We start from the raw sequence: 25,805 nt of genomic DNA, 5'->3' as shown, positions 1-25,805 counted from the left end.
ATGATTTTATCTCCATTTAACAGGCAGGGAACTGAAGAACAGAAAGGCTAAGTGACTTGCTCAGGTCACACGGGCAGTCTGTGGCAGAGCAGAGACGTGAACCCTAAATCCTAGTGCCCTAACCATTGGAATCATCCTTCCTCTCATCCTTTTCTTCCATCGAAAAATGCCAAAACTGAACATTTTTCTCTGAAAACCAAAACAATGTTAGGTTTTCATATGAATCTTTTTTGGGTGTTGATTGTCAAAAACATTTTAAAAAAATCAGGTTATAGTTCTATTACCACAATCTGAAAAATTTCAAAGAAGTTTTTTTTTTTTGCTCTTATAGAAATTTTTGACAGAGGGAAAAACAAAACAAAAGTTTGCTGACCACCTTTAGTTCTTTTACCACTACCATCACTATGGTAACTGAGGCCTGTTCTCTGGTGCATTCTCTATGTGCCTAAATAACAAGATTTCCTTCCTCATAGTGTCTCCTCAGTGGGTAATAAATCCTGTACCATGGCCAGTATCAGGAACAGTTTCTCTGCATCCACTGTAAGGGATCTCCATCAAATCTTATCTGAAAACCCATGACTTTTCCTGGATCTCAGCATCCTCTTTCATAAATGACCCACTTTGATACACTGTATCAGCCTTTACTAACCTGCTTTACACTAAAGAAAGGCAAACGTAAAAGACAAAGTATGTAAATGTGTGGTTACGGCATTGGATTGAGACTTGGTAGATCCGAGTTCAATTTCTTGCTGTGCCATGTTTTCCCTGTATGACCATGGACAAGTCACTTAATCTCTTTGTGCCTCTGTTTCCCATCTCTAAAACAGGGATGATAACACTTCTTTCTCCAACCCATGATCTGTCCTGTGGTCACCTGCTGAGGCTGACCAGGGAGTCACCTGACAGGAGACCGGTAGGTAATACAGGACACAAGTTGCTCTCTTTGTTCTCTCTTTGGCCATTTTCACTAGCTTATGGTGAAGGAAGCTGCTGCAGAAACCAGATGAGGCTGGGGTGGGAGGGCTGGACCCTGCCTTCCTGAATACAGATGGTCCCCCACATACTCCCAAGGGAACGGTGAGCTGCAGTAAGGGGAAATGCAGATAGGGTTTATTATTTTTGTATGGACCTGTGTATTTCTATGTAAAGAGCAGCAGAAGTTGTAGACCTCTGTGCAAAGTGTCTGTGTGCATGATATGTCACAACTACCATGTGCCTCCTGAGAGTCCCAGAAGGCTTGCATCTTCAGTGGGATTCTGGGAGAGGGTGTGTTTAAGTTACAGGGGGAGTCACAGGAACCAGCACTGGTTCCAGAGGCTGGACAGCTGGGCTGTCTGGTCACAGCTCTCAGGAGGGAGCATTAGACAGAGAACTCTGCACTCCAAATGTGCTTAGGGAACCCAAGACTGGGACACTGCCTGGGCTCTGTTCAGAATCTGGAGGCTTAAAACACCCAGGGATCCAGAGGCTGTGATTCCCTTCACAGCAATCTGGTGAGCGGCCAGAAGGGAGAGCCCAACTGGATCTGTGACACTAGCACAATGGGCCCTTATTTCAGTTGGGGCTTCTAGACGTGACCACATCAGAAGTGAACACAGAAAGCCAAATTCATTACCTGGAGGCACATCTGGGCAAAAACTCACCTTTCATTGCCGGGTGCAATGTCACTTCCAAGACGTGTCCAGGATTTCCTAGGATAAGCACTATGAATCTGCACCTTCCCATAAACCCCTGGAACAGAGATATAAAGCCAAAAGCTAAGAAAGGAGCAAGACTTCAGCTGAACTTAGAGCGCTAATGGCTTAATGCAAGGAAAAAATTGTCAAGTGTGTTCAAAAAAGTTTTGAAGATTTCAGTACATTTTACACCTGGACTAGACCTGAGAGAATCCCATGAACATTCATTTGAATTTCAAAGTGAATACTGCCCATATTCAGGACTAGAAATAGGTAATTAGTAAAATAAGGTTGTGGATTACAAAGACAAGTAGACAATTTCATCACAGAAGTCCCATGAAATTAAAGGTATGTAGCAAAACACCTAACTGACTTTCAAAATCTTAACTTAAGTAAATAAGTAAATATGAGGGCTGTCAAGCAATCAAAAAAATTAATCGTGATTAATCGCGCTGTTAAACAACAATAGAATACCATTTATTTTAAATATTTTTGGATGTTTACTACATTTTCAAATATATTAATTTCAATTACAACACAGAATACAAAGTGTACAGTGGTCACGTTATATTTATTTTTATTATAAATATTTGCACTGTAAAAAACAAACAAAAATATTTTTCAATTTACCTCATACAAGTACTGTAGTGCAATCTCTTTATCATGAAAGTTGAACTTACAAATGTAGAATTATGTACAAAAAAACCTGCATTCAAAAATAAAACAATGTAAACCTTTAGAGCCTACAAGGCCACTCAGTCCTACTTCTTGGTCAGACAATCACTCATACAAACAAGATTAGTTACAATCTGCAGGAGATAATGCAGCCTGCTTCTTGTTTACAATGTCACCTGAAAGTGAGAACAGGCATTCGCATGGCACTGTTGTAGCTGGTGTTCCACAATATTTACATGCCAGATGCACTAAAGATTCATATGTCCCCTCATGCTTCAACCACCATTCCAGAGGACACCTTTTCATGCTGATGATGGGTTCTGCTTGATAATGATCAAAAGCAGTGTGGACTGACGCATGTTCATTTTCATCATCTGAGTCAGGTAAAACAGAGCAGGAGACATACAATTCTCCCCCCAAGGAGTTCAGTCACAAATTTAATTGACACATTATTTTTTAACAAGCATCATCAGAATGGAAGCATGTCTTCCGGAATGGTGGCCGAAACATGAAGGGGCATACATATGTTTAGCATATCTGACATGTAAATACCTTGCAACGCCAACTACAAAAGTGCCATGCGAACACTTGTTCTCACTTTCAGGTGACATTGTAAATAAGAAGCAAGCAGCAGTATCTCCCCTAAGTGTAAACAAACTTGCTTGTCTTAGTGACTAGCAGAATAAGAAGTTGGACTGAGTGGACTTGTAGGCTCTAAAGTTTTACACAGTTTTGTTTTTGAGTGCAGTTATATAACCCCCAAAAAAATCTGCATTTGTAAGTTACACTTTCACAATAAAGAGATTGCACTACAGTACTTGTATGAGGTGAATTGAAAAATACTACTTCTTTTGTTTATCATTTGTAGAGTGCATATATTTGTAATAAAAAATAATAATATAAAGTGAGCACTGGGCACTTTGTATTCTGTGTTGTAATTGAAATCACTATTGAAAATGTAGAAAAACATCCAAAATATTTAATACATTTAAATTGGTATTCTATTGTTATAAGTGTGATTAATCACGATTAATTTTTTTAATCACAATTAATTTTTGAGTTAATTGCGTGAGTTAATTGTGATTAATTGACAGCCCTAGTAAATACTACCATTTTTTTTAATAAAAGATAAATAATACCACTGAATGAACACCAGAATTTCTGTCATCGGAAATTCTGATATTTCAACATTTGCTTTTTGTTCCAAATCAGGATGAAAAATTAAAATACTGAAACTTTTCAGATAATGAAACTTTGCAAAATATTTCAATTTGGAAATGGTGAAACATTTTGTTTCAGCACATTCTACTGAAAAGAAACATTTCAGTGTTCCCAAATTGAAATGTTTTATTTTGGTTTGTTGAACTGACCTGAAATATTTAAAAGAGTACTTGTGGCACCTTAGAGACTAACCAATTTATTTGAGCATAAGCTTTAGCTCACGAAAGCTTATGCTCAAATAAATTGGTTAGTCTCTAAGGTGCCACAAGTACTCCTTTTCTTTTTGCGAATACAGACTAACACGGCTGTTACTCTGAAACCTGAAATATTCAGAGTCAGTTCAACCTTACACTGCATTTCCCTATGATGGCACACTGCCTCATGGGAATTGCAGTTCAGGTGCCTGATGCCCCCATTATCCCCTATGGGCCACGCTCCTTTGCCAAACTACATCTCCCATGATGCACCATGTCACTTGGTTATAGGGGAGACTGAACTGCACCATGGGAAATGTAGTTCTGTCAGGGAACCCATGAGGCAAAGTGACACCACAAGGAAAAACGCAGTTTAATGTGAACTGACTCAAAATGAAACTTTTTGGACCATTTCAACAAATTGAAATATTTCAATTCAGGTCAAACCACTGGTTTATTAGATATTCCGATGCTGGGCTCCCCTGTGGAAGCTGTTCTACTTTGGATAAATACGTAAAGAGTCAATGAGCCAGAGAGAGAGAGAGAGAATATCACTCTAGATCCTGATGGTTAGAGCACTCAGCCAAGATGTGGGAGAGCCAGGATTCATTCCTCTTTCTCCATTGATTCTTTATTAATCCAGAGCACAAAAGCTTCAACAGGAGAGACTGAGGGAGCCTAATATCAGAATGTCCCATAGGCCAGTGGATAGAGGACTCACCTAAGAGGTTTCAGGTCCCTGTTTAAACCCCTCCCACCCTGAATCAGGGGATCTTACCTACCAGGTGAGTGCCCTAAACATTGGGCCAAAGGAGGTTGCTATCGTTGCCTGCAAAAAAAAACAAACAAACAAAAACAATATAGGCACCTAACTCCAAGAGAGGACTTGTGACTGAGAATCCCAAGAAGAGGGAGGCACCTCCCTTGTGCCTGGATATAGATACTGAATTCCTTGAGACTGGTGGGCTATCCCTCTTGTTGGCATCTTGAATTGGCTACATTACGCGGGGAGCTGACTAGCATGCTGGCTTTTGTAGAAGTCATTCTTAGGCACCTAGGTCCCTCCATTCATGTGAAGCCTGAGTGTGTAACTCAGGCTTTGTGAATCCCAGTGATTTTCTAGGTGCCTAAGTTCCTTTGTGAACATAGCTCATAACCCAGATTTTCTGTTGCCCATTTTTGTGCTTCAGAGTCATCCATCCTCCTTTCACCATAAGTAGGCACGTCTGTACAGATAACATTAGAAAATGGGGTCTATCACCATCAGAAACATAACAACACTATGAAACCAGGAGATCAGGTGGATTTGGATGTCTGAAAACATCTAGGTTTGGAAATCTGAAAACGACGTGTGACTTTATGAAGAGAGATTAACCCAACGTGAATCTGCATCCTTTCAGCTTTAGCTTTGGTTTCCCAAATGACCCTAAGGAGTCAGATCCTGCGGCCCTTAACTCAGGCAACCTCTCACTGACTTCAGTGGAATTTTGACTGGAAAAAAATATTGAATAAGGTCTCCAAGATTTGGCCTTATAAGGGTAGAATGGGAAATATTCTTGTTAGCGTCATCTTAAAAACCTGTCTCTCTCTCACTGAGGCATTTTTCTGCAAATGGGTGGTGGGTCACTACCGAGTACCAGGCTCAACTGCAGTAAATTGGTTATTCCACAATGTGCTTTTTCCATGACAAAGCAAATATGTTTTTCATACCAATAGTTCCTGGGTGGACACTTATTCCATCCAAACGATCACAATAAACTCCCTCAGATGCCCGAAGAAGGATCAATAGCTTCATTCCTCTTTCTAGGGGATGTTGAAAAGTACCTGTAATAAAGAAGGGGGAGGAGGGTTTCAGCAGCCATTGTGATGACGAAAGGAAGAGAAGAGTATATATTAGAAGAATTGAATGTTTTTTTTCTAGAAGATATGCTCTAGTTCAAACAGGAGTTAATTCAGGGAAGTCCTTTGACATGTGTTGTCCAGGATGTCAGACTAGATGATCACAGTGGTCCCTTCTGACTTTAGAATCTATGAATCTATGAAGAAGGCTGAGTTTAGTGATATATGCCTCAATTAAGCAAACTATGTGTGTATCCTTCATCGTATGATATCTCACAGATAGAAGATAATTTCACGGAACTCCGAAACATGCTGAGGAAGAAGAAGGTCTAAGAGATCTTCTCAGAGATCCTTCCTGTCCCAAGAGCAAAGGAATGTAGAAGATTCTGGAGGTGAACTGTTAGATAAGTAAGAGTGTAGGGTGCAGGGTTTTGGTTTTGTGGAACATTGGTCCACCTTCTATGGGGAGAGGGGGCTGAATACTTTGGAAGGCCTCCACCTCAGTGAGGACAGGCTAGCTAGAATAGTCAGGAGAGCATTCAACTAATAACAAAAGGGGAGGGCAAAAAAAGGGAAGATATGGCCACTCAGCACAAAATTGAGATTTTGATAAAATTAATCAAGGAACAAAAGGAAACAAAGCGAAGAAATTCTTGAATTGTCTGTACACCAATGGTAAAAGCCTGGGTAACAAACAAGGGGAATTGGAATGCTCATTTATGAGCATAAACTAAATCTAGTTAGTATTATTGAAACCTGGTTGGATGGGTCCCATGATTGGAAGGTTAAAATTAATGATAATACCTATTTAAGAAGGATTGAGTGGACAAAAGGGGAGCGGGAATGGCACTTTATTTCAAAAATGGCACTACCTGTTTCTGAGTCACTTATAACTTGGAACGACCCTGGATGCCCCTTTCCGATAGAGAGCTTTAGCCACACCCTGGCACGAGCACCTAGGGAATGTCTCACATGTGGATAACTTGGAAGAAAATCAACTTGAATGCTTATGGATCAACGTCCAAACAGATAAAGCACAAGATGGGGTAGTAGTTGGTGTCTGCTGCATACCTCCAAATTACACTAGGGACAGCATAACCAGTGCCTTACGTATCTATCTATAATGTGTAGGGGAAAAGCTGCATGATCATGGGGAACTTCAATTTGAGTGACATAAGCTGGAGTTCTAATGCTGTCAGGATTAAAACATCCTTGGAATTTCTAAATATTATAGATGATAATTTCCTGACTCAAAAAGTATTGCATCCAACATGGGGGGATTCTATATTAGACCTCATCTTGACAGACAAAGAGGAACTGATCACAAAACTAAAAATTCATGATAACTTTGGTAGACGTGATCATGACTAGATCACATTTATAATATGCAAACAGAGTAAAATCCAGAACAGATATATATATATATACACTTGGTGCTTTTAAAGCCAATTTTATAAAGCTTAAAACAATTATGAGCCAAAGCAACTGGGAGGAAGATTTTAATCAGAAAAATGTGAATGATAATTGGGAATGTTTAAGAATACTTTACTAGATACACAAAAACCTGTAATCGCACTATCAAGGAGGAAGGCCATATTGATTAAAAAATGTCCTTGTTTAGAGGGGACGTGAAGGCACCTATAACAATTTTAAAAAATAATATATAATGAAAGAAAGGAAAAGTTGAACGTAATGAATATAAATCAGATGCTAAAAATTGTAGAAAAGGGATAGGGAAAGCAAAGGAACACAAGGTGAAATCTATGGCCTTCAGAGTTAAGGACAATAAGGAGGAATTTTTTAAGCATATTAGGAACAAAATGAATCCTGACACTGGTATTTGCCCATTACAAGATGAACATGGTAGCATTAACAATAATGCAGAAAAGTCAGAAATGTGCAATAAATATTTATGTTGTTTATTTGGGGAAAAAAACGGATGATGTAGTCATATCCTATGATGGCACTCTTTCAATTCCACTGGTGTCTTGGGAGGATGTTAAGTAGAAGCTACACAAGTTAGATATTTTAAATCGGAAGGTCTAGACAACTCACCTCCAAGAGTTTTAAAAAAGCTGATTGAGGAGCTCACTGCACCATTTATGTTGTTTTTCAACAAGTCTCAGAACACTGAGGAAGTTCAAGAAGACTGGGAGACAGCTAATGTAAAAAAGGCTAAATGGGATGACCTAGGTAATTATAGGCCTGTCAGTCTGACATCAATCCCATGCAAGATAATGAAGCAGCTGATACAGGACTCAATTAATAAAAAATTAAAGGAAGGTAATATAATTAATGGTTTCAGAGTAACAGCCGTGTTAGTCTGTATTCGCAAAAAGAAAAGGAGGACTTGTGGCACCTTAGAGACTAACCAATTTATTTGAGCATAAGCTTTCGTGAGCTACAGCTCACTTCATCGGATGCATACTGTGGAAACTACCAATATATATAATTAATGCCAATCAACATGGGTTTATGGAAAATAGATCCTGTCAAACTATCTTGCCACCCTTTTTTCTTTTTGATGAGGTCACAAGTTTGGTTGATAAAGGTAATAGTGTTGATGTAATACACTTAGACTTGGTATCACAAGAGATTTTGAGTAAAATACTAGAAAGATATAAAATTAATAGGGCACAAATTAAATGGATTAAACACTGGCTAAATGATAGGTCTCAAAATGTAATGTAAATGGGAAATCATCATCAAAGAGGTGTGTTTCTAGTGGGGTCCTGCAGAGCCTGGTTCTTGACCCTATGCTATTTAATATTTTTATTAATGGCCTGGAAGAAAACATAAAATCATCACTGATAAAGTTTGCAGATGACACAAAAATTGGGGAAGTGGTAAATAATGAAGAGGATCAGTGGCAAAGACCAATCTGGATTGCTTGGTATGCTGGGTGAGAGCAAACAACATGCATTTTAAGATGGCTAAATGTAAATGTGTACGTCTAGAAACAAACGATGTAGGCCATCTTTACAGGAGGTGGGACTCCATCCTGGGAAGCAGTGAATCTGAGAAAGATTTGAGGGTAGTGGTGGATAATTAGGTGAACATAAACTCCCTGTGCAACACAGTGGCCAAAAGGGCTAATGCGATCCTGGGATGCCTAACCACGGGAATCACAAGTAGGAGTAAAGAGGTTATTTTACCTCTGTATTTGGCACTGGTGCAACTGCTGCTGGAATACTGTCTCCTGTTTTGGTGTCCATCATTCAAGAAGGATGTTGATAAATTGTAGAGGGTACAGAGAAAAGCCACAGGAATAATTAAAGGAATAGAAAATCTCTTATAGTGATTGATCTCCTTGAGTCTATCTATTTAGCTTAACAGAGAGAAGGTTACGGGGTGACTTGATTACAGTCTGTAAGTATCTACAATGGGAACAAATATTTAATAATGGGCTCTTCAATCTAGCAAAAAAAAGATATAACATGCTCCAATGGCTGGAAGCTGAAGCTAGACAAATTGAGACTGGAAATAAGGTGTCATTTTTTTTAACACAGAGAAATTAACCATTGGAACAATTTACCAAGGGTTGTGGTGGATTCTCCATCACTGGCAATATTAAAATCAAGATTGGATTAAAAAAAATCTCTCAAAATTATTTTGGGGAAGATCTATGGCTTTTGTTATACAAGAGGTCAGATGAGATAATCACAGTGGTCCCTTCTGGCCTTGGAATCTATCAACTTTAAGAATGTGCTTATGTTCATCTTTAGCCATCAAAGCATTTAAGCACGTGCTTAACTTTAACTTCACATTGACTTCACTGTGATTAAGCATATACTGAAGTGTTTTGCTGAATTTGAGCTATAAAACAGACTTTATCCATGGGTTATGTACCCATGTTTAAAGTTAGAGGTCCTTGAAAATAGCCTATCTAAACTAAAACTAAACTGGTAAGGTTTGATAATACATGAAGCCCACACATAATATATTGAAACCTCATTAAAAATACTGAGAACACTTACTAGCCCTCCGTATCCCATAGTTACAATGAAATTCCACATCAAGGTCCAAATGTGTGAGCTAATGGAGAACATCTCTGGCTGGGAAGCAGCAAAATATTAGAAGCTGTAAATACTTTAACCAGTTCTATGAAAATATGTTCTTGAAACCAATTTATGTCCAGCGCTGCCAGATTTATCATGCAAATTAAAATGAAAGAGAATAAACCATGTAGCATGCTTTGTAGTTTATCTTCCATGCAATGCATATCAATTAAGCAAAAAGAGTTTGTTCTACAAAAGCTAAATACAGCTAAATATCAAACCTAGCATGAGCCCTGGCCAACATTTTTTGGCACCTTATTTTCAGAGGTCTTGAGCACTCACAACTGCCACTGGAGATAGAGGTACTCAGTATCTGTGGCCTACCAGTAAAGACATGTGAATCTCATGAAGTTATCTGATCATGTTATGAGGTTAATTCTTACCTTATGGCTCTGGTACTTATATAACCCCCATTAGCATAGTATTTGAGCATCTCATGATACCCCAGGGAAGTAGGTATATACATTCACATGGGGAACTGCGGCATACAGAAACTAAGTAGCTTCCTTAAGGTCACATAGAAAGTCAAAGGCAGGGCTGGGAATTGAACCTGAGTCTCTCAAGTCTTTACTTAGCACTTTTAACCACTGGACCATCCTTTTTCTCCCTCCATCCACATGCTTTCTTTTCTGGTGTAATATTATCAGTTCTAAACCACACCCCGTAAAATGCTCTTCCAGGTCAACAGAGAGATGTTAATAGAGCAGAAGAGAGGAAAATGTTCAGAAAATTTTGGTGTGTGATGTTGCTCTTATCTTTGTGGTGATAAGTCTATACAGTAAACCGTATTCCAACTGTGACTTCATTTATTTCACCAAGGGTAGTTTACAGTCTCAGAAGAAAATGGCCTAGCACTAAACAGATACAAGGGAGGAAAAAGTAGGACAATTTGTGCCCTAGAGAAATATATGCAGAGTCCAGTAAAAGAGTTCAGCGTTCCTCTAAAATTAGAGATTAAATCAATTATGCAACAGAAAACCGCAGCAGATGTAGAATAAAAAAACCTCTGCAAAATTAGCCAGCCTGTTATGTTCTTTTCATATTTAAAAATTACAGTTTTGGTGGAATATATATATACAAATGAGAGAGAGAGAGAGAGAGAGAAAACTTTGTATCCTAAAGAAACTTTCAGCCACTAAGAATCTAAGCCTAAAGCTTTGTATCCCGTTCCTAAATCCCCCAAGTCATCCTAACTTCCTTGAATGATGTTCTCAGCCACTCTGAGACACCACACACCATGTTGGAGCCTTTCAGTTATTCCTCACCCATTACGAAATTTTTCTAACCACAGCCGTACCCCACCAAGTTGGGGATTTATAATTTTTGGTGAGATATTTTTTCCTGGTGGTTATAAAATGTTTACCTTTATAAATGTGTGTGTGTGTGTAAACTGGTTGGCCAGCAAAAAATCATTGGAAAGGTCCATGTGAATACAACCAAATCTCAGCTTACTTTTTTTTTAAAAAGAAGTACATTTCTAATGGTTGTGGAGAAAAGCTTGAAAGTGTGAACCCTAAATGCTCCAATCCCAAAAGGGATACTTAAAAAAGAACCCAAAATGAATGTCTTTAAACCATGATTCTTAAGCCATCCTCATAATTTTTAATACTATGTGTTGCCAACACTATAACACTTGTCAACTCTGCAGGGGTGTTGGGAGGACTGATCTGTTATGTCTGTACAGTGTTCTGAAAGACCACAGTGTTAAGGATCATTGTAATGATTCACCCACGTGGGTAAGTATTTGCAGGCTCAGGAGATCAGGATTAGCATGCATGTGAGAGATGGTGTTAACTGATCAATAGGGCCCAGTGAAGGCACATCGTTTCACTCAAGCACTTTTTGACTATGGGACTGTCCTCACTACCCAGTTAACCTGTGAGATTGGCACCCGGATATTGACCACTGCAAAGCCCTATCTACATTACTATGTCCTCACTGTTTTTGCACTTGCCCATGTGTGCCTGGGGACATATCCCATGATTCTTTGTGAGGAGATGCTCTAGGATTCTGTCCCAGTCACTTGTGGGAGAACTGGTCAGTTCTTTGTGGGACTTGAGAGAAGGGCACTGGAGGATTATCAGCATTCGAGTGATTTTGCTTGGGTCCTCACTTTGATGTGGGCAGGTTCCAGCCCCAGTGAAAGCAGAGCCCCAGTTCTAACCCATCCTCCCATCTGGGTAAGGTAGCTCAAAGCGCCTCCTAATTCAGGTCAGAGACTTTTCTGTTTGGATGGTAGCGAGGGTCAACTAAACCCAGGTGAAAGCCTGGCTCAAATGTGCAGTGAAGAATCCTTGCTATGGAAAGCCTAGTTAAAACAATGCAGGGCTGAGCAGAGAAAAAGCCAGTTGCACTCTCTCTTGGGCCTATTTGCAGACTGCAACCTGGACCTTATTTTGCCATTTGGCTTGAAAAGTACTTTCCATTGTTGTCACATTTCAGTGTGATTCTAGCTATGGTTGCTGACATTGTTTCGTTTTCCATAATAAGCCCTATCAATTCTTTCCCAGAATTGTTGGTGTCTCCCTTTTCTTTGCAGCACTGCTGCACAGCAGTGGTTGTAAAAGGAAGCCAAGTAATGTCTTGTGCTTAGAACTTTTTGCGTTCCATGGGCAAGAGTATTTTGCAGAATTAAGCGTAGTGGCCACACCTGTCAGTTTGATGTGTTATCTGAATCCAAGCCTTCTTGGATTTTATTGGGTCAGCTATTTGTGAACTCTGGTCAATGGACACTCAGTCTGCAGAATATTTACTGGTGGTCAACAAAGAGTTGACTTGTCACATAGTGCTGGCTTCTTTTTCTCCTTTCCAGTTGCTTCATCAGATGTCCAGGCTCTTCACTGTAGAGAAGAGCCCAGAAGCCTGAAAAAGCAGCTGAAAACAGGGAGGAGCCAGACAGCTGCCTATGTGCAAAGTATTCCACTTAGGAAGGGACAATCTATCAGTTGCACACACACAAAATGGGAAATGACTGCCTAGGCAGGAGTACGGCAGAAAGGGGTCTGGGGGTCATAGTGGATCACAAGCTAAATATGAGTCAACAGTGTAACACTGTTGCAAAAAAAAAAGCAAACATCATTCTGGGATGTATTAGCAGGACTGTTGTAAGCAAGACACAAGAAGTAATTCTTCTGCTCTACTCCACACTGATTAGGCCTCAACTGTGTCCAATTCTGGGAGGGACACATTTCAGGAAAGATGTGGACAAATTGGAGAAAGTCCAGAGAAGAGCAACAAACATGATTTTAAAGGTCTAGAAAACATGACCTATGAGGAAGATTGAAAAAAATTGGGTTTGTTTAGTCTGGAGAAGAGAAGACTGAGAGGGGACATGATAACAGTTCTCAAGTACATAAAAGGTTGTTACAAGGAGAAGGGAGCAAAATTGTTCTTCTTAACCTCTAAGGATAGGACAAGAAGCAATGGGCTTAAATTGTATCAAGGCAGGTTTAGGTTGGACATTAGGAAAAACTTTCTAACTGTCAGGTAGTTAAGCACTGGAATAAATTGCCTAGGGAGGTTGTGGGATCTCCGTCACTGGAGATTTTTAAGGGCAGGTTAGACAAGCACCTGTTAGGGATGGACTAGATAATACTTAGTCCTGCCATGTAGGACTAGATGACCTCTCAAGTCCATGCCAGTCCTACAATTCTATAAATAGCTTCCTCCATGGACCAGTGCCACCAGTGGAACTGGAGCTGCTAGCTGCTAGTGGGAGATGAATATCCAGGGGAACGTAAAAGAAGGAAATGATATGGCCAGGCAGTGTGCCCAGGAGGAAAGGAACCAAGCGACAGGGTGAAAGCAAGGACCAAAAGTGAGGGAAAGGGGGAGATGAACTACAGAATCGCAGCAGATCGTGTTATTAGCTTTTTTTTTCAAAAGCGACAAAACACTCATCACATTAACATGAGCTAGAAATGCATTAAATAGTTTCTTACTATTTCTTCTCTGTGTAAGCAGCTGCCCTAGTTACCACAAGGATATTACATGACTGCACGTGGGCTAGGAAGTGGGCTCATGAGACAATCTCTCATGGTCCACACTACAAAGAAGTTTGAGAACTTCAAGACTGCCTATGCAGTAGAGCGGAGTCATGCATCCCTCAGATGTCCTGACTACACCCCGGAGGCTGGGTGCTAATCAGCTATACCACATGGTCTGACATGTCATATTGCCTAATTATCCCATGAACCTTTGCCAAGTGCCAATTGGGAAGACAATAAAGCGGGATATTACTCTATTTGATTTTTTCCAATTATATAAATAATATGGAAGTTGGTGCATTACGGTTTTCACACCAAAAACAACAGAGACTTCAGAAATGTCTGGTGCTTCATCTCCAGGCAGTCAAGTCATGAGTTAATAATGACCTTAGGCATCTTGCCCAGAATGAGAGACAAGACTGACAAGCAGCCATCACTAGAGCCAAGACAATATGTGACAAGTCTGAGACTAAAAAAGTCTATTTAGGTAATTATTCAGTGAGCGGTGTTGCCCTGTTTTACTCTGGTGTGACAGGCAAAACCAGATAGCCTGCCAGTAATGAACAGCTGAGTACTACAGAGTTCAAAAAGGATTTCAATGAGCCCATCATGAAGGAATAACTTCAGCATTTTGGTGCTTCCTTATCAGAGATGTGTGAAACCTGGTGGCTTTGCTCAGGGATGGAATTCACTTTTTTTTTTCCGGTTTCATTCCACTGAGATTTGAACCTCAATCCTGAGTTCTGGGTCAAAACGAACCCAGTAATCCCAAAGTGAAACCTAGCAGAAACTGCTGAGAAGTTGAGGCCAACATTTTTGAGTGTCTCCTTCTGACACTGACTTGCTAGTTCCATTTGCAAGTCACCTCACTTCACTGAGCCTCAGTTCCCCTAGCTGCAAACTAGGAATGATGATAATTTCCTACTTCATACCACATGGATGCTGTAAGGTGTAACTAAACAATGTTTCTAAAGTCTTGTGTGACCATCATTGAACCAGGGAAATCCAGAGCTACAGGTCTAAACCCAGTAGCTGGTAGCTGTACCAGATTGTATCCCCCGTGAATCAGGTACAGAGGGGACTCACAGCACACGTTGACCAGTGGATTGCACTGTACATAAAAGCAAAATGTTAGTAAGGCCCATCAGAGAAGTCTCAGGAGTTCTGTGCTCTTAGCCCTGACATGCATCTCTTTATGCCATGTAGCCTCTAGGAGGCACAGACTCATCTAAAATGCACATCCCTGTTTCATTTCAAGCTAAAGTTTTGCCATAATTGTTGGAATATCATTGACGTTTCAGAAACTCTGAAATCTTCCTTTTTTTCTTGCAAAGAATATTTCTCCTATCTGTATTCCTACTCTCACTCCTGTGCTTTAATCAACCTTCTCCCAAATAAAAGAACCGGTGCTCTAATGTACAGCAAAGCTCAACTAAGCATTACTTATAGACTACAGAATTATGATCCTGAGGTTAAATATGCCGGACTGAGAACTACGAAATCTGGGCCCAAGGTCCTATTCCTGGCTCTGCCCTAGAATGTGTGTATAGTCTGGGAAAGTCATGTAGCCACTCTGGGTATGTCTTCACTGCAACTAGACACCCCTGGCTGGTTTGTCCAGCTGACCTGGGCTTGCAGTGCTCAGGATAAGAGGCTGTTTAATTGTGGTGTAGACGTTCAGGCTTGGGCTGGAGCCCTGGCTCTAGGCCCCTGTGAGGTGGCGGCCTGAATGTCTACACTGCAATTAAACAACTCCACAAGCCTTAGCCCCACACGCTGAATCTGCTAGCCCAGGCCAGTCGCAGGTATCTAACTGCAGCATAGACATACCCTCTGAGCATCAGCTTCCCCATCTGTAAAACAGAGTCAATGATATTTAGTCAATAATGGCTGCACTGGAAGCAGGACACTGAGAAGTTACATTGGAGAGAGCGTGTTGGTATGTGGATCAGATGGTGTCAATTTCAGATCCTACTTAGGCATCACTCAGTGCTGATGTCCACATCTATTAACTTTGTTTACTAAACTGTCTCATTATCTGTTTTGTGTCAGGATTTCTTCAGGGTGTGGTGGAATAGGACAGATGGGCTGAAAAACCTTCCTTTGGGCATGGAATACACACGATTGGACAGATGGGCTCCAAGAAGCTGCCTTCAGGCCTGGAACACGTGGGAAGAGAAGGGGGGGATATCCTCTCCTGTTTTTACAGCCAAGTGTAAAAGCCAATGGAGAACACTGTGGGCAAAATGAAGAATGTGTATCCAGCTACCCCCTTTATAGCAGAAACTGGAACAAGAATCTTTCTCCAGAAGGTGCTGTCCAAAGCATCTACAGGTGTAGCTAGCTACCTGTTTGGCTATTAATGCCAGCATTTCTCCATGGCTATATGCTTAAGGGGAGTTTATGTAGCAATGAAGCACATCACTATTTCAAAATAAGTGTTTTAGGCAGCAGAGCACACTTATTTTCCTAATATATATATTTAAACTGCAAAAAGGTGGGAACAATAAACTGTTAAGAATATGTAAAGGTACACTGACCTCCATTGTTACCTGTAAAGCCTTTTTTCAAAGCAAAACTAAAGGCAATAAAATATCTCTTTTGCTAAAGCTTATTAACTTGCCAGTCCCCTGAGATTAACAACAAAGAAATTCCAGGGTGGACTTCACAGGAATGTGATTACTCAAATAAATTATCATTTTAAAGTTCATAAAACCAATCTTGAGAAAGGGCAGGGAGTGACCAACACACTGATCTGAGCATCCAAATGATTCCTGTAAGTAAAAAAAAATCCCGGCTTTATGCAGCTTCATGTTTGAAGAGAATTATGGGAGTAATTACTTTTCTGGGGAAAGGCATTGGTTTCTTCATTGTGAACAGCAGGTAACAGACCCAGTGACATTGGAGACACTTTTGGCATAAGAACTAGCACCTCATGCTATATTCCCCAAGAGTCCCTGCACCCCTCTATTCTGAGGTACTGGCAGAACATTCCAGCTGGACCAGTTTTATGTCAGATCAGGATTTCTATGCCTTGTGGGAAAACTTAGTTGGCTTCTTGAGTTGGTGTTAAAGGCCCTCCATGCCACTTACTTAAGTGCTACTGACTTCAACTTTAAGCACACAATGTTAGGGATTGTTCCCACATCTAGGATGACTCAGTCTTTGTCTTGAAGCGCTTGCAATCCAAGAAAGCGAGTGCCAAAGGAAGTGCAGGGAGATAGATACAATCCACATGCGTGGGTTTTATACACATTGAGTAAAATCCTGGCCCCAGTGAAATCAATGGGAGTTTTACCAGCTTTTCACTACTTATATACATTTAGTTCTTAAGTATGCATTAGCTGTGTTAGATTTTCTCCTCACCCGACCCATTCTAAACTGGCCTTTTTCTTGTATGCATTACAGAAAAAGCAACGACCTGTTTGATTATCAGGCCTAGCATCACCATGAATGATCTCATAGTATTTGTCGTTAATTCTTGGGTTTTTTTAAAATCAACAAATAAAACAAAATCCTAGCTTTAAGAACACCCTCTGGTCGTCATTTCTCTCTTACCCACTTTCAGTTCACCACCTGCAACCACTATACAGGTGGCACTAAGGACATTGCTGGAGCTGACTGGGAATTCCAGAGTCCCCAGAACATAGAGACCTCTCAGAGGAGGAAGAGTTGTATCCACCAGGATGGTCCTGTCTGAAAAAAGAGGAGAGAGAGAGAGTAACGTCAATATACCGACACTGTGATGTGAAGATGGAAAATGAGGGGAAAGCTCTAGAGATCATGGCCACTTAAGCATGTGCTTAACTTTAAATTTTGCTTGACAAATTCAGACTGGAAATAAAGTGTAAATTTTGAATATTGAGAGTCATTCATCATTGGAACAACTTACCATGGGTCATGACGTTCCGCACCAACTGGCCATTTTTTAAATAAGAGATTGGATATTTTTCTAAAAGATATAGGTCTGTAAAAGTCGTAATATTACAACAAAAACACTTCAAAAACAGACTCCAATGAGAGACAGCTGAATTGGAATTAATTTGCAAACTGCACACCATTAAATTAGGCTTGAATAAAGACTGGGAGTGGATGGGTCATTACACAAAGTAAAACTATTTCCCCATGTTTATTTCCCTCTCCCCCCCCCCCCACTGTTACTCTCACCTTCTTGTCAACTGTTGGAAATGGGCCACTCTGATTATCACAACAACAGGCTTTTTTCTCCTGCTGATAATAGCTCACCTTAATTGATCGCTCTTGTTATAGTGTGTATGGCAACACCCATTTTTTCATGTTCTCTGTATATATATATGTATATTCCTACTGTATTTTCCACTGCATGCAACCGATGAAGTGAGTTTTAGCCCACGAAAGCTTATGCTCAAATAAATTTGTTAGTCTCTAAGGTGCCACAAGTACTCCTCGTTCTTTTTGAAATAAAGAATTCAACCATGTGGACCCATATTGACCCCAACTTAGGTCATGAGCGGAGGTCAGACCTTGAGACCTACAACAAATGGTCTATAAACTGAGCCAATGGAGTAACTACTACTACTAGTAGGCTGTTATCCTGCATGTGAACCAGCCACTAGACGAGTGTGAGATACACACTTTGACAGTGTTTCACAGCAACTTGCTGACAACAGAGAATGGTGAGACTCAGGGTTCCTGGATCCAGTTCCAGGTTCTGGAGGGGAGCGTTCTCTAATGGTTGCAATCTCATCTAACACTGGGCCCCAAAGCCGGACCCCATCGTCCTCTCCTCCTATGCGCTCACCAGCTCCTGACTCCTCCCTGCTACTCCACAATGCCCAAATCCGCTGAATATTGACCCACACCCCTATCTTCCTATCTACCCCTCTAGTTACTGCCTCTATTTGCCCCCCATCCCATCTCCTGACCCCTCCCACTCTGCTCCATCCAATATCCACCCCACCCCACCTCCCCACCCCTCCCACTCGGCTTCCATACAACCTCCACCCCACCTCAGCTCCTGTCCCTTCCCCTCTGCTCCCATCCAACCTCCACCCCATCCCAGCTTCTGACCCCTTCCTCTCTGCTTCCATACAACCTCCTCCCCATTCCAGTTCCTGACCCCTGTCCCTCTGCTCGCATCGAACCTCCATCGCACTGCAGATCCTGACCCCTTTCCCTCTGCTTCCTTCCATCCTCCACCCCACCTCAGCTCCTGCCCATCCTACTCTGCTCCCATCAAACTCCCACCCTGCCTCCTGACCTCTCCCCCTCTGCTCCAATCTGACCTACATTCCACCCCAGCTCATCTCCCTCCCCCTCAGCTCCCAGCCAATATCCACCCCACCCCAGCTCCTGAACTCTCTCCCTCTGCTGCTATATCCCCCCAACTTCTGCCTTCCTTCCCCCCCTCTATCCCCACCCTTCACTCCCCAACAGTCGCATCCAGTTGTTGCCTCCTTGCTGCCTGGGCATTAGCAGGAGGAGCCTTGAGAAGGCGGGGGAGGGGATCTCTCTGCTCTCAGTTCTTGAGCCTGCAACCACAGCAGCCTCTTGCTGCCCAGACAAGCAATTGCACTGAAAGTCATCTTCAGTCCCTGCAGCCCTGGGCTGGAGCATGCTCAGCACAGATGAAATCTCCAGTGAATTTAGCTGCCAAACTGGAACAAGTCTCTATTGAGCTTGTGAGCAGAGGCTCACAACTTGGGCAAATTTAGGAAAAATTTAACTGGGATGGCAAAACAACTGTGTTCAAGGCCCTTTCACTGAGGGACAGGGTCCTATTCCCTGAAGAGCTAGCTGTCATAATCAGTCGGAAAAAACACAATACCGAATGAAACAAAGCAGAGGGAAGAGGATAAGGGGGGAGATATTGTTAGAATGGAAATGGCTTATATGAGGAAATCACGGCTCAAGAATATGAGAAAATGCTGCAGTTGACAAAGGCCGTAAGTATAGTCATCAAGCATAGGGCGAAACATTTTTACAAGAAGAAGAAAGAGAGCTCCTAGGCATAACATTTATATGTCAAGTTTAAGCCTGGAACAGATTTTTTGGTTTTTTTTGCTGAGTTGCACATCCTTAGAAATAAGGGCTTATAAATGAAACACTGATTGCTCTGTAAGTAGAGAGTTTCATGCATGTGACACGAGAATAATAATGGGAGGGAGAAATTCTGACCTGCGCGGACCTGATGTGGCTTCATGGGTGCAACTGAGAGCACGTTCAGTGGATGTGTGAGGAGACAGACATATATTCTGCAGAAACAGCAGGGGGCTCCATTGTAGAGTTAATCTCCTTCCACACTTGAGGAGAAAAAGGAACTGATGGGTAGAAGACTGTTACCACATGTGATACATTCCTTGTGGCACATACCTAACTGCTTCATATGAGCAGCTCTGCAGATTACACAGTGAGGTGACTAGTCAGTGCCTAAAATCAGCGACTTTAGGTCAGATGGCTCAATGAAATTTATCTCCAGACAAAGGAGAAACTGCATTTGTTTTATCCCTTCCCCCAAGAAATTCACATTGCCACAAGCAACTGCATTAAGAAAATAATTCAAATCTAAGAGGGCTACCTTTCATTTTATGTGTACTTCCTGCAGACAAAAGCTCACAGCCTTAACGTTCGGGCGTACAACGCTGAGAATTCGCTAATGACTCCAGCAATGACATCAAATGCCTTTGATCAACCCCATTGCTATATAAAACACCATAGCATGTCACTGAATGGAAATCAGCCACAACAGACACGCTATTATATGAGAGACAGTACTCCAGCATTCATCTCTTCAAACAGAAAAAGTTCAAAGAAAATCAAAATCAGAACATGAATAAGAGAGTGGATTCCACCACTAAAAAAAAGAAAAGAAAAAAAGGCCAGGGGCTACATGATATCATATCTAGACCTTTCAAACCATTGCCTAGAATTATAACACGTTCTCCTTCCACCCAATATGCAATGTGTCATACTGAAAACCCATCAACCAAAGTATGGGAAATCTCAGCATTTGAGGAGCTAATGCACTCCATGATCTGGCCTGGAACGAAGACGACTGCTGTTTGCTGATGGAATGGTATGAATCAACTCACCATTCATGCTTTCCAGTGTTGTGCAATTGGTTTTTAAATGAGGGAGTCCCAATTTAGGCAATGAGCCTGATTTGCAAGCCTTATTCATGTGATTAGTCCTTATGTGATGGGCAGTATCTTGGCTAAAACACCAGAGACTGAACCAGAGAATGCCAGAGGTAAAATAACAAGCTGATAAACTCAAGCTACTCTATCTACATAGCCTCGATCACCACAGCAACTCATAATCATTAATGGAATTAGTTTCACAACACCCCTGTGATGAAGAGAAGCACTAATATCCACATTGGGAATAGAGGCACAGGGAGCCTAAGCAACTTGTCCTAAGCTACACAGAAAGTCAATGGTGGAACAAGCAATTGAACCCAGGTTTTCTAAGACCTAGGTTAGCATCCTAACCACTAGACCATCTTTCCTCTCATACCAAAGCACTCCCTCTGGGACTGTAACAGCCTCATGTCCTCTGCAGCTTGGGCATAGAAGGGGACCCATAACACACACCCTCACCAGTGAGCTACCCTTGCATGAGTAGTCCCACTAAAGTTATCATTACAGGTGAAATCCACCCCATGCAGGAGTTTTGGATGATCAGTAAAGGTTGTCTCTCTTCTAGCCTGGAGCTCATTTATATCCTTTTGGACTAAAACCAAAGAATGCTTCTCATGGGAGACTTCAATCACCCTGACATCTGCTGGGAGAACAATACAGCAGAGCACAGACAATCCAGGAAGTTTTTGGAGAGTGTTGCGGACAACTTCCTGGTGCAAGTGCTGGAGGAACCAACTAGGGGCCATGCTCTTCTTGACCTTCTGCTCATAAACAGGGAAGAATTGGTAGGGGAAGTAGAAGTGGGTGGCAACCTGGGCAGCAGTAACCATGAGATGGTCAAGTTCAAGATCCTGACAAAAGGAAGAAAGGAGAGCAGCAGAATACGGCCCCTGGACTTCAGAAAAGCAGACTCTGACTCCCTTAGGGCACTGATGGGCAGGATCCCCTGGGTGACTAATATGTGGGGGAAGGAGTCCAGGAGAACTGGCTGTATTTTAAAGAAAAGTCTTATTGAGGGTGCAGGAACAAACCATCCCGGTGTGCAGAAAGAATAGCAAATATGGAAGGCGACCAGCTTGGCTTAAAAGTGAAATTGTCAATGAGCTTAAACACAAAAAAGGAAGCTTACAAGAAATGGAAACTTGGACAGATGACTAGGGAGGAGTATAAAAATATTGCTCTAGCATGCAGGGATGTAATCAGGAAGTCCAAAGCACAATTGGAGTTGCAGTTAGCAAGGGATGTGAAAGGCAACAAGAAGGGTTTCTACAGGTATGTTAGCAACAAGAAGAAGGTCGGGAAAAATGTGGAACCCTTACTGAATGGGGGAGGCAACCTAGTGACAGATGATGTGGAAAAAGCTGAAGTACTCTTCAATCTTCACAGACAAGGTCAGCTCCCAGACTGCTGCACTGCGCAGCACAGTATGGGGATGAGGTGAGCAGCCCTCAGTGGTGAAAGAACAGGTTAAGGACTATTTAGAAAAGCTGGACACACACAAGTCCATGGGGCCGGATGCAATGCATCCAATGGTGCTGAGGGCGTTGGCTGATGTGATTGCAGAGCCATTGGCCGTTATTTTTGAAAACTCGTAGCGGCCAGGGGAGGTCACGGACTATTGCAAAAAGGCAAGTGTAGTGCCCATCTTTAAAAAAGGGAAGAAGGAGAATCCAGGGAACTACAAACCGGTCAGCCCCACCTCAGTCCCTGGAAAAATCCTCAAGGAATCAATTTTGAAGCACTTGGAGGAGAGGAAGGTGATCAGGAACAGTCAACATGGATTCACCAAGGGCAAGGCATGCCTGACCAACCTGTTTGCCTTCTATGATGAGATAATTGGCCCTGTGGATATGGGGAAAGTGGTGGATGTGATATACCTTGACTTTAGCAAAGCTTTTGATACGGTCTCCCACAGTATTCTTGCCAGCAAGTTAAAGAAGTATGGATTGGATGAATGGACTTTAAGGTGGATAGAAAGCTGGCTAGATCATCAGGCTCAATGGGTAGTGATCAATGACTCTGTGTCTAGTTGGCAGCCAATATCAAGAGGAGTGCCCCAGGGATCGGTCCTGGGGCTGGTTTTGTTCAACTTCTTCATTAATGATCTGGACGATGGGATGGATTGCACTCTCAGCAAGTTTGCGGATGACACGAAGCTGGGGGGAGAGGTAAATATGCTGGAGGGTAGGGATAGGGTCCAGAGTGACCTAGACAAATTGGAGGATTGAGCCAAAAGACATTTGATGAGGTTCAACAAGGACAAGAGTCCTGTACTTAGGATGGAAGAATCCCATGCACTGCTGCTGGCTGGGGACTGACTGGCTAACCGGAAGTTCTGCAGAAAAGGACCTGGGGATTACAGTGGATGAGAAGCTGGATATGAGTTAACAGTGAGTGTGCCCTTCTTGCCAAGAAGGTTAACGGTATATTGAGCTGCATTAGTAGAAACATTGCCAGCAGATCGAGGGAAGTGATTATTTCCCTCTATTCAGCACTGGTGAGGCCAGTTTTGGGCTCCCCACTACAGAAAGGACAAATTGGAGAGAGTCCAGCAGAGGGCAACAAAAATTATTAGGGGGCTGGGGCAAATGATTTATGAGGAGAGGATGAGGGAGCTGGGCTTGGTTAGTCTGCAGAAGAGAAGAGTGAGGGGGCATTTGATAGCAGCCTTCAACTTGCTGAAGGCGGGTTCCAAAGAGGATGGAGCTAGGCTGTTCTCAGTGGTGGCAGATGACAGAACAAGGAGCAATGGTCTCAAGTTGCAGTGGGGGAGGTCTAGGTTGGATATTAGGAAACACTATTTCATTAGGAGGGTGGTGAAGCACTGGGATGGGTTACCTAGGGACATGGTGGAATCTCCATCCTTAGAGGTTTTTAAGACTTAGTTTGACAAAACCCTGGCTGGGATGATTTAATTGGTGTTGGTCCTGCTTTGAGCAGGGGGTTGGACTAGATGACCTCCTGAGGTCTCTTCCAACCCTCATCTTCTATGATTCTATGAATAACACCACGACTAATGGTACCTGTGACCGATTTTTAGGACCCTGTGTGAAGTTGCACGGTTAGTCACCCTGACAGTTGCAACTAGTGGGTCTCAACACCCACTCAGGAGGAGTGAAGATGAAGCGTTTCTAAGGCAAGAGAGGGTAAAGGTGAGGCAGGTGATAAAACAGCCAGCTTGGGAGGAAGAGCAAGGTAGAGAGTTTATTCCTGTGGTTCTTATATTAAAATAAAGGAAAAGCATGGGAAACAGGGTGGAGTAGGTTTTGGACACTAACCAAGCATGTGTGTATGTGCACCAGGCTGAATCCCAAGAAGGGATTATATCTATTTACAGCAACATGACAGTTATTTACGACACGTGGAATGCAGGCAAACAGAAGGAACTGCTCTCTATAAACTAACACACTGCACTGAATTGTGCATGGCCTAACATGCAAACACTCCTCTTGTTTGTTTCTTTTTGCTTATAAAATGTTTTGCTTTGGTTTCCCCCTTCGATAAGGTTTTTAAAGGGTGGAGATGGCATTTTTGCACCACTGTGAAGCAGCATGTTCTAAAGAGTTGAACAGTAGGACTCAGAACTAAGGATTCTTGAATTCTAATGCTGCTCTGGGGTCTAGGGTATGTCACTTATTTTTCTCTGCGCTTTACTTTCTCCATGTGAAGAATGGGTATAATACAGCTTTATATACCACACAACAGAGGTGTTGTGAGGATTAGTTAATATCTCTGTTCTTATCTTCAGGCCGCAAAAAAGCTTGGGACCAGCATACCTAAAAGAGCCTAATGCTGCAGGATGAAAATTGTGGTCAACAGCTCTGCCCTGAGCCACAGTGGAACTTTTTTCCATAAGGCTTAAGATCATCTGTGCAGGAGACAGAGCTTTCTTGAGGGCCAGTTCATGACTTTGGAAGGAACTCCTCCAGGAACAAAGCACCATCATAAACGTCACCGTCTTCCGCTCCAACTTCAAGGTGCACTTCTTCAGCTTGCCTTATCTAACATAAACACAGAGCAGTGGGGGGAAAAAACCTATCAAAAGAAAACACTCCACTGCACATATAATGAACCGCATGTGAAAAGACGTTAATCCTGCTGCTCAATGCATAACCGGAAGGCGCTCAGATACTACGGTGATGAGGGTCATACAAGAACCTAGGTAGCATAGAATAGAAAAGACAGCACTTTTTCTGTTTGTGAATTGTAACTGAATAGGGCATGATTTTTAAAAATTTGGTCACTATTTATATTTTTTACAATTTTTTGTGTCACTGCTAGAGGTTTTTTTGAAAAATTACTGCGTCTTCATCAAAATTTGAAATATTTCAGCCAGCTCTACAGTTAGTTGAGAAACTGTGGGGGGGAGGGGGGAGACATGGGAAAACTTTATCAATTTTTTATCTATATTTGAAATTTGAGTGGAATTCTTCAACCCGATCTCGTGAAAGAGGTAGATGAGTCAGCGTTTTGTGTACTGGCCTATCACTAGGCTACCTGGAGTCTCTCTTCTGCCCAGAATCCCTTGAGGAAGTCACTTAGCCTCCCTGTGCTTTTCTTCCACATCTGTAACATGGGGATAATAGTGCTTTTCTATTTCACCGGGATGTTGTGAGGACACAGACAGTAAAGATTTGGAGGTAATGGAGACATATAAGTATTTTAGATAAACAGAATGTTTTCCAGTCCTGTTTGTGAACGTAGTGATCTGATCATTGTCTGACTCATTTGGGCTCTGACCATGCAAACACCTAGGCATCTGTACACATTGTAGCCAATGTGGGTCCAGAGAGAAGCAAACTTATGTAGATGCTTATGTGTTAGCCAGAACAGAGTCCTAATTATCTGTGTCAGAAGTCTGACCAGGGGGTTCTGGGAGCAGCTGTGTCTTTCCCCCATCTAATATACAACTCACACTACTAATTCTCTCTTCAACTAAAGCTGATTTTTACTACATCCATAATGTGTTATTTAATTATTTCTCATTTACATGTGGGGCCAATGAAACACTTCCGGGATGCAATAAAATAAAATGCAA

The 25,805-nt window shown here is 41.9% G+C and overlaps 1 protein-coding gene across 1 annotated transcript in view; it reads right to left on the bottom strand.

Annotated features, from left to right (window-relative positions):
- PKHD1 (PKHD1 ciliary IPT domain containing fibrocystin/polyductin) overlaps positions 1-25,805 on the bottom strand; it is a 369,527-nt gene that overhangs the window by 103,035 nt on the left and 240,687 nt on the right. Inside the window, exons 52-54 of the mRNA XM_074947443.1 lie at positions 17,208-17,345; positions 5,477-5,590; positions 1,644-1,731 (exon numbers count right to left, since the gene is read on the bottom strand). Of these exons, the coding sequence (XP_074803544.1) occupies positions 1,644-1,731; positions 5,477-5,590; positions 17,208-17,345 (340 nt within the window). The remainder of the gene's footprint in view (positions 1-1,643; positions 1,732-5,476; positions 5,591-17,207; positions 17,346-25,805) is intronic.

Source organism: Natator depressus, chromosome 3 (assembly GCF_965152275.1).
Source record: "Natator depressus isolate rNatDep1 chromosome 3, rNatDep2.hap1, whole genome shotgun sequence".
In the NCBI taxonomy this organism is placed as follows: Eukaryota; Metazoa; Chordata; order Testudines; family Cheloniidae; genus Natator; species Natator depressus.
The sequence above is the reverse complement of the archived record's forward strand: the minus strand, read 5'-3'. Positions and strand labels throughout refer to the sequence as shown.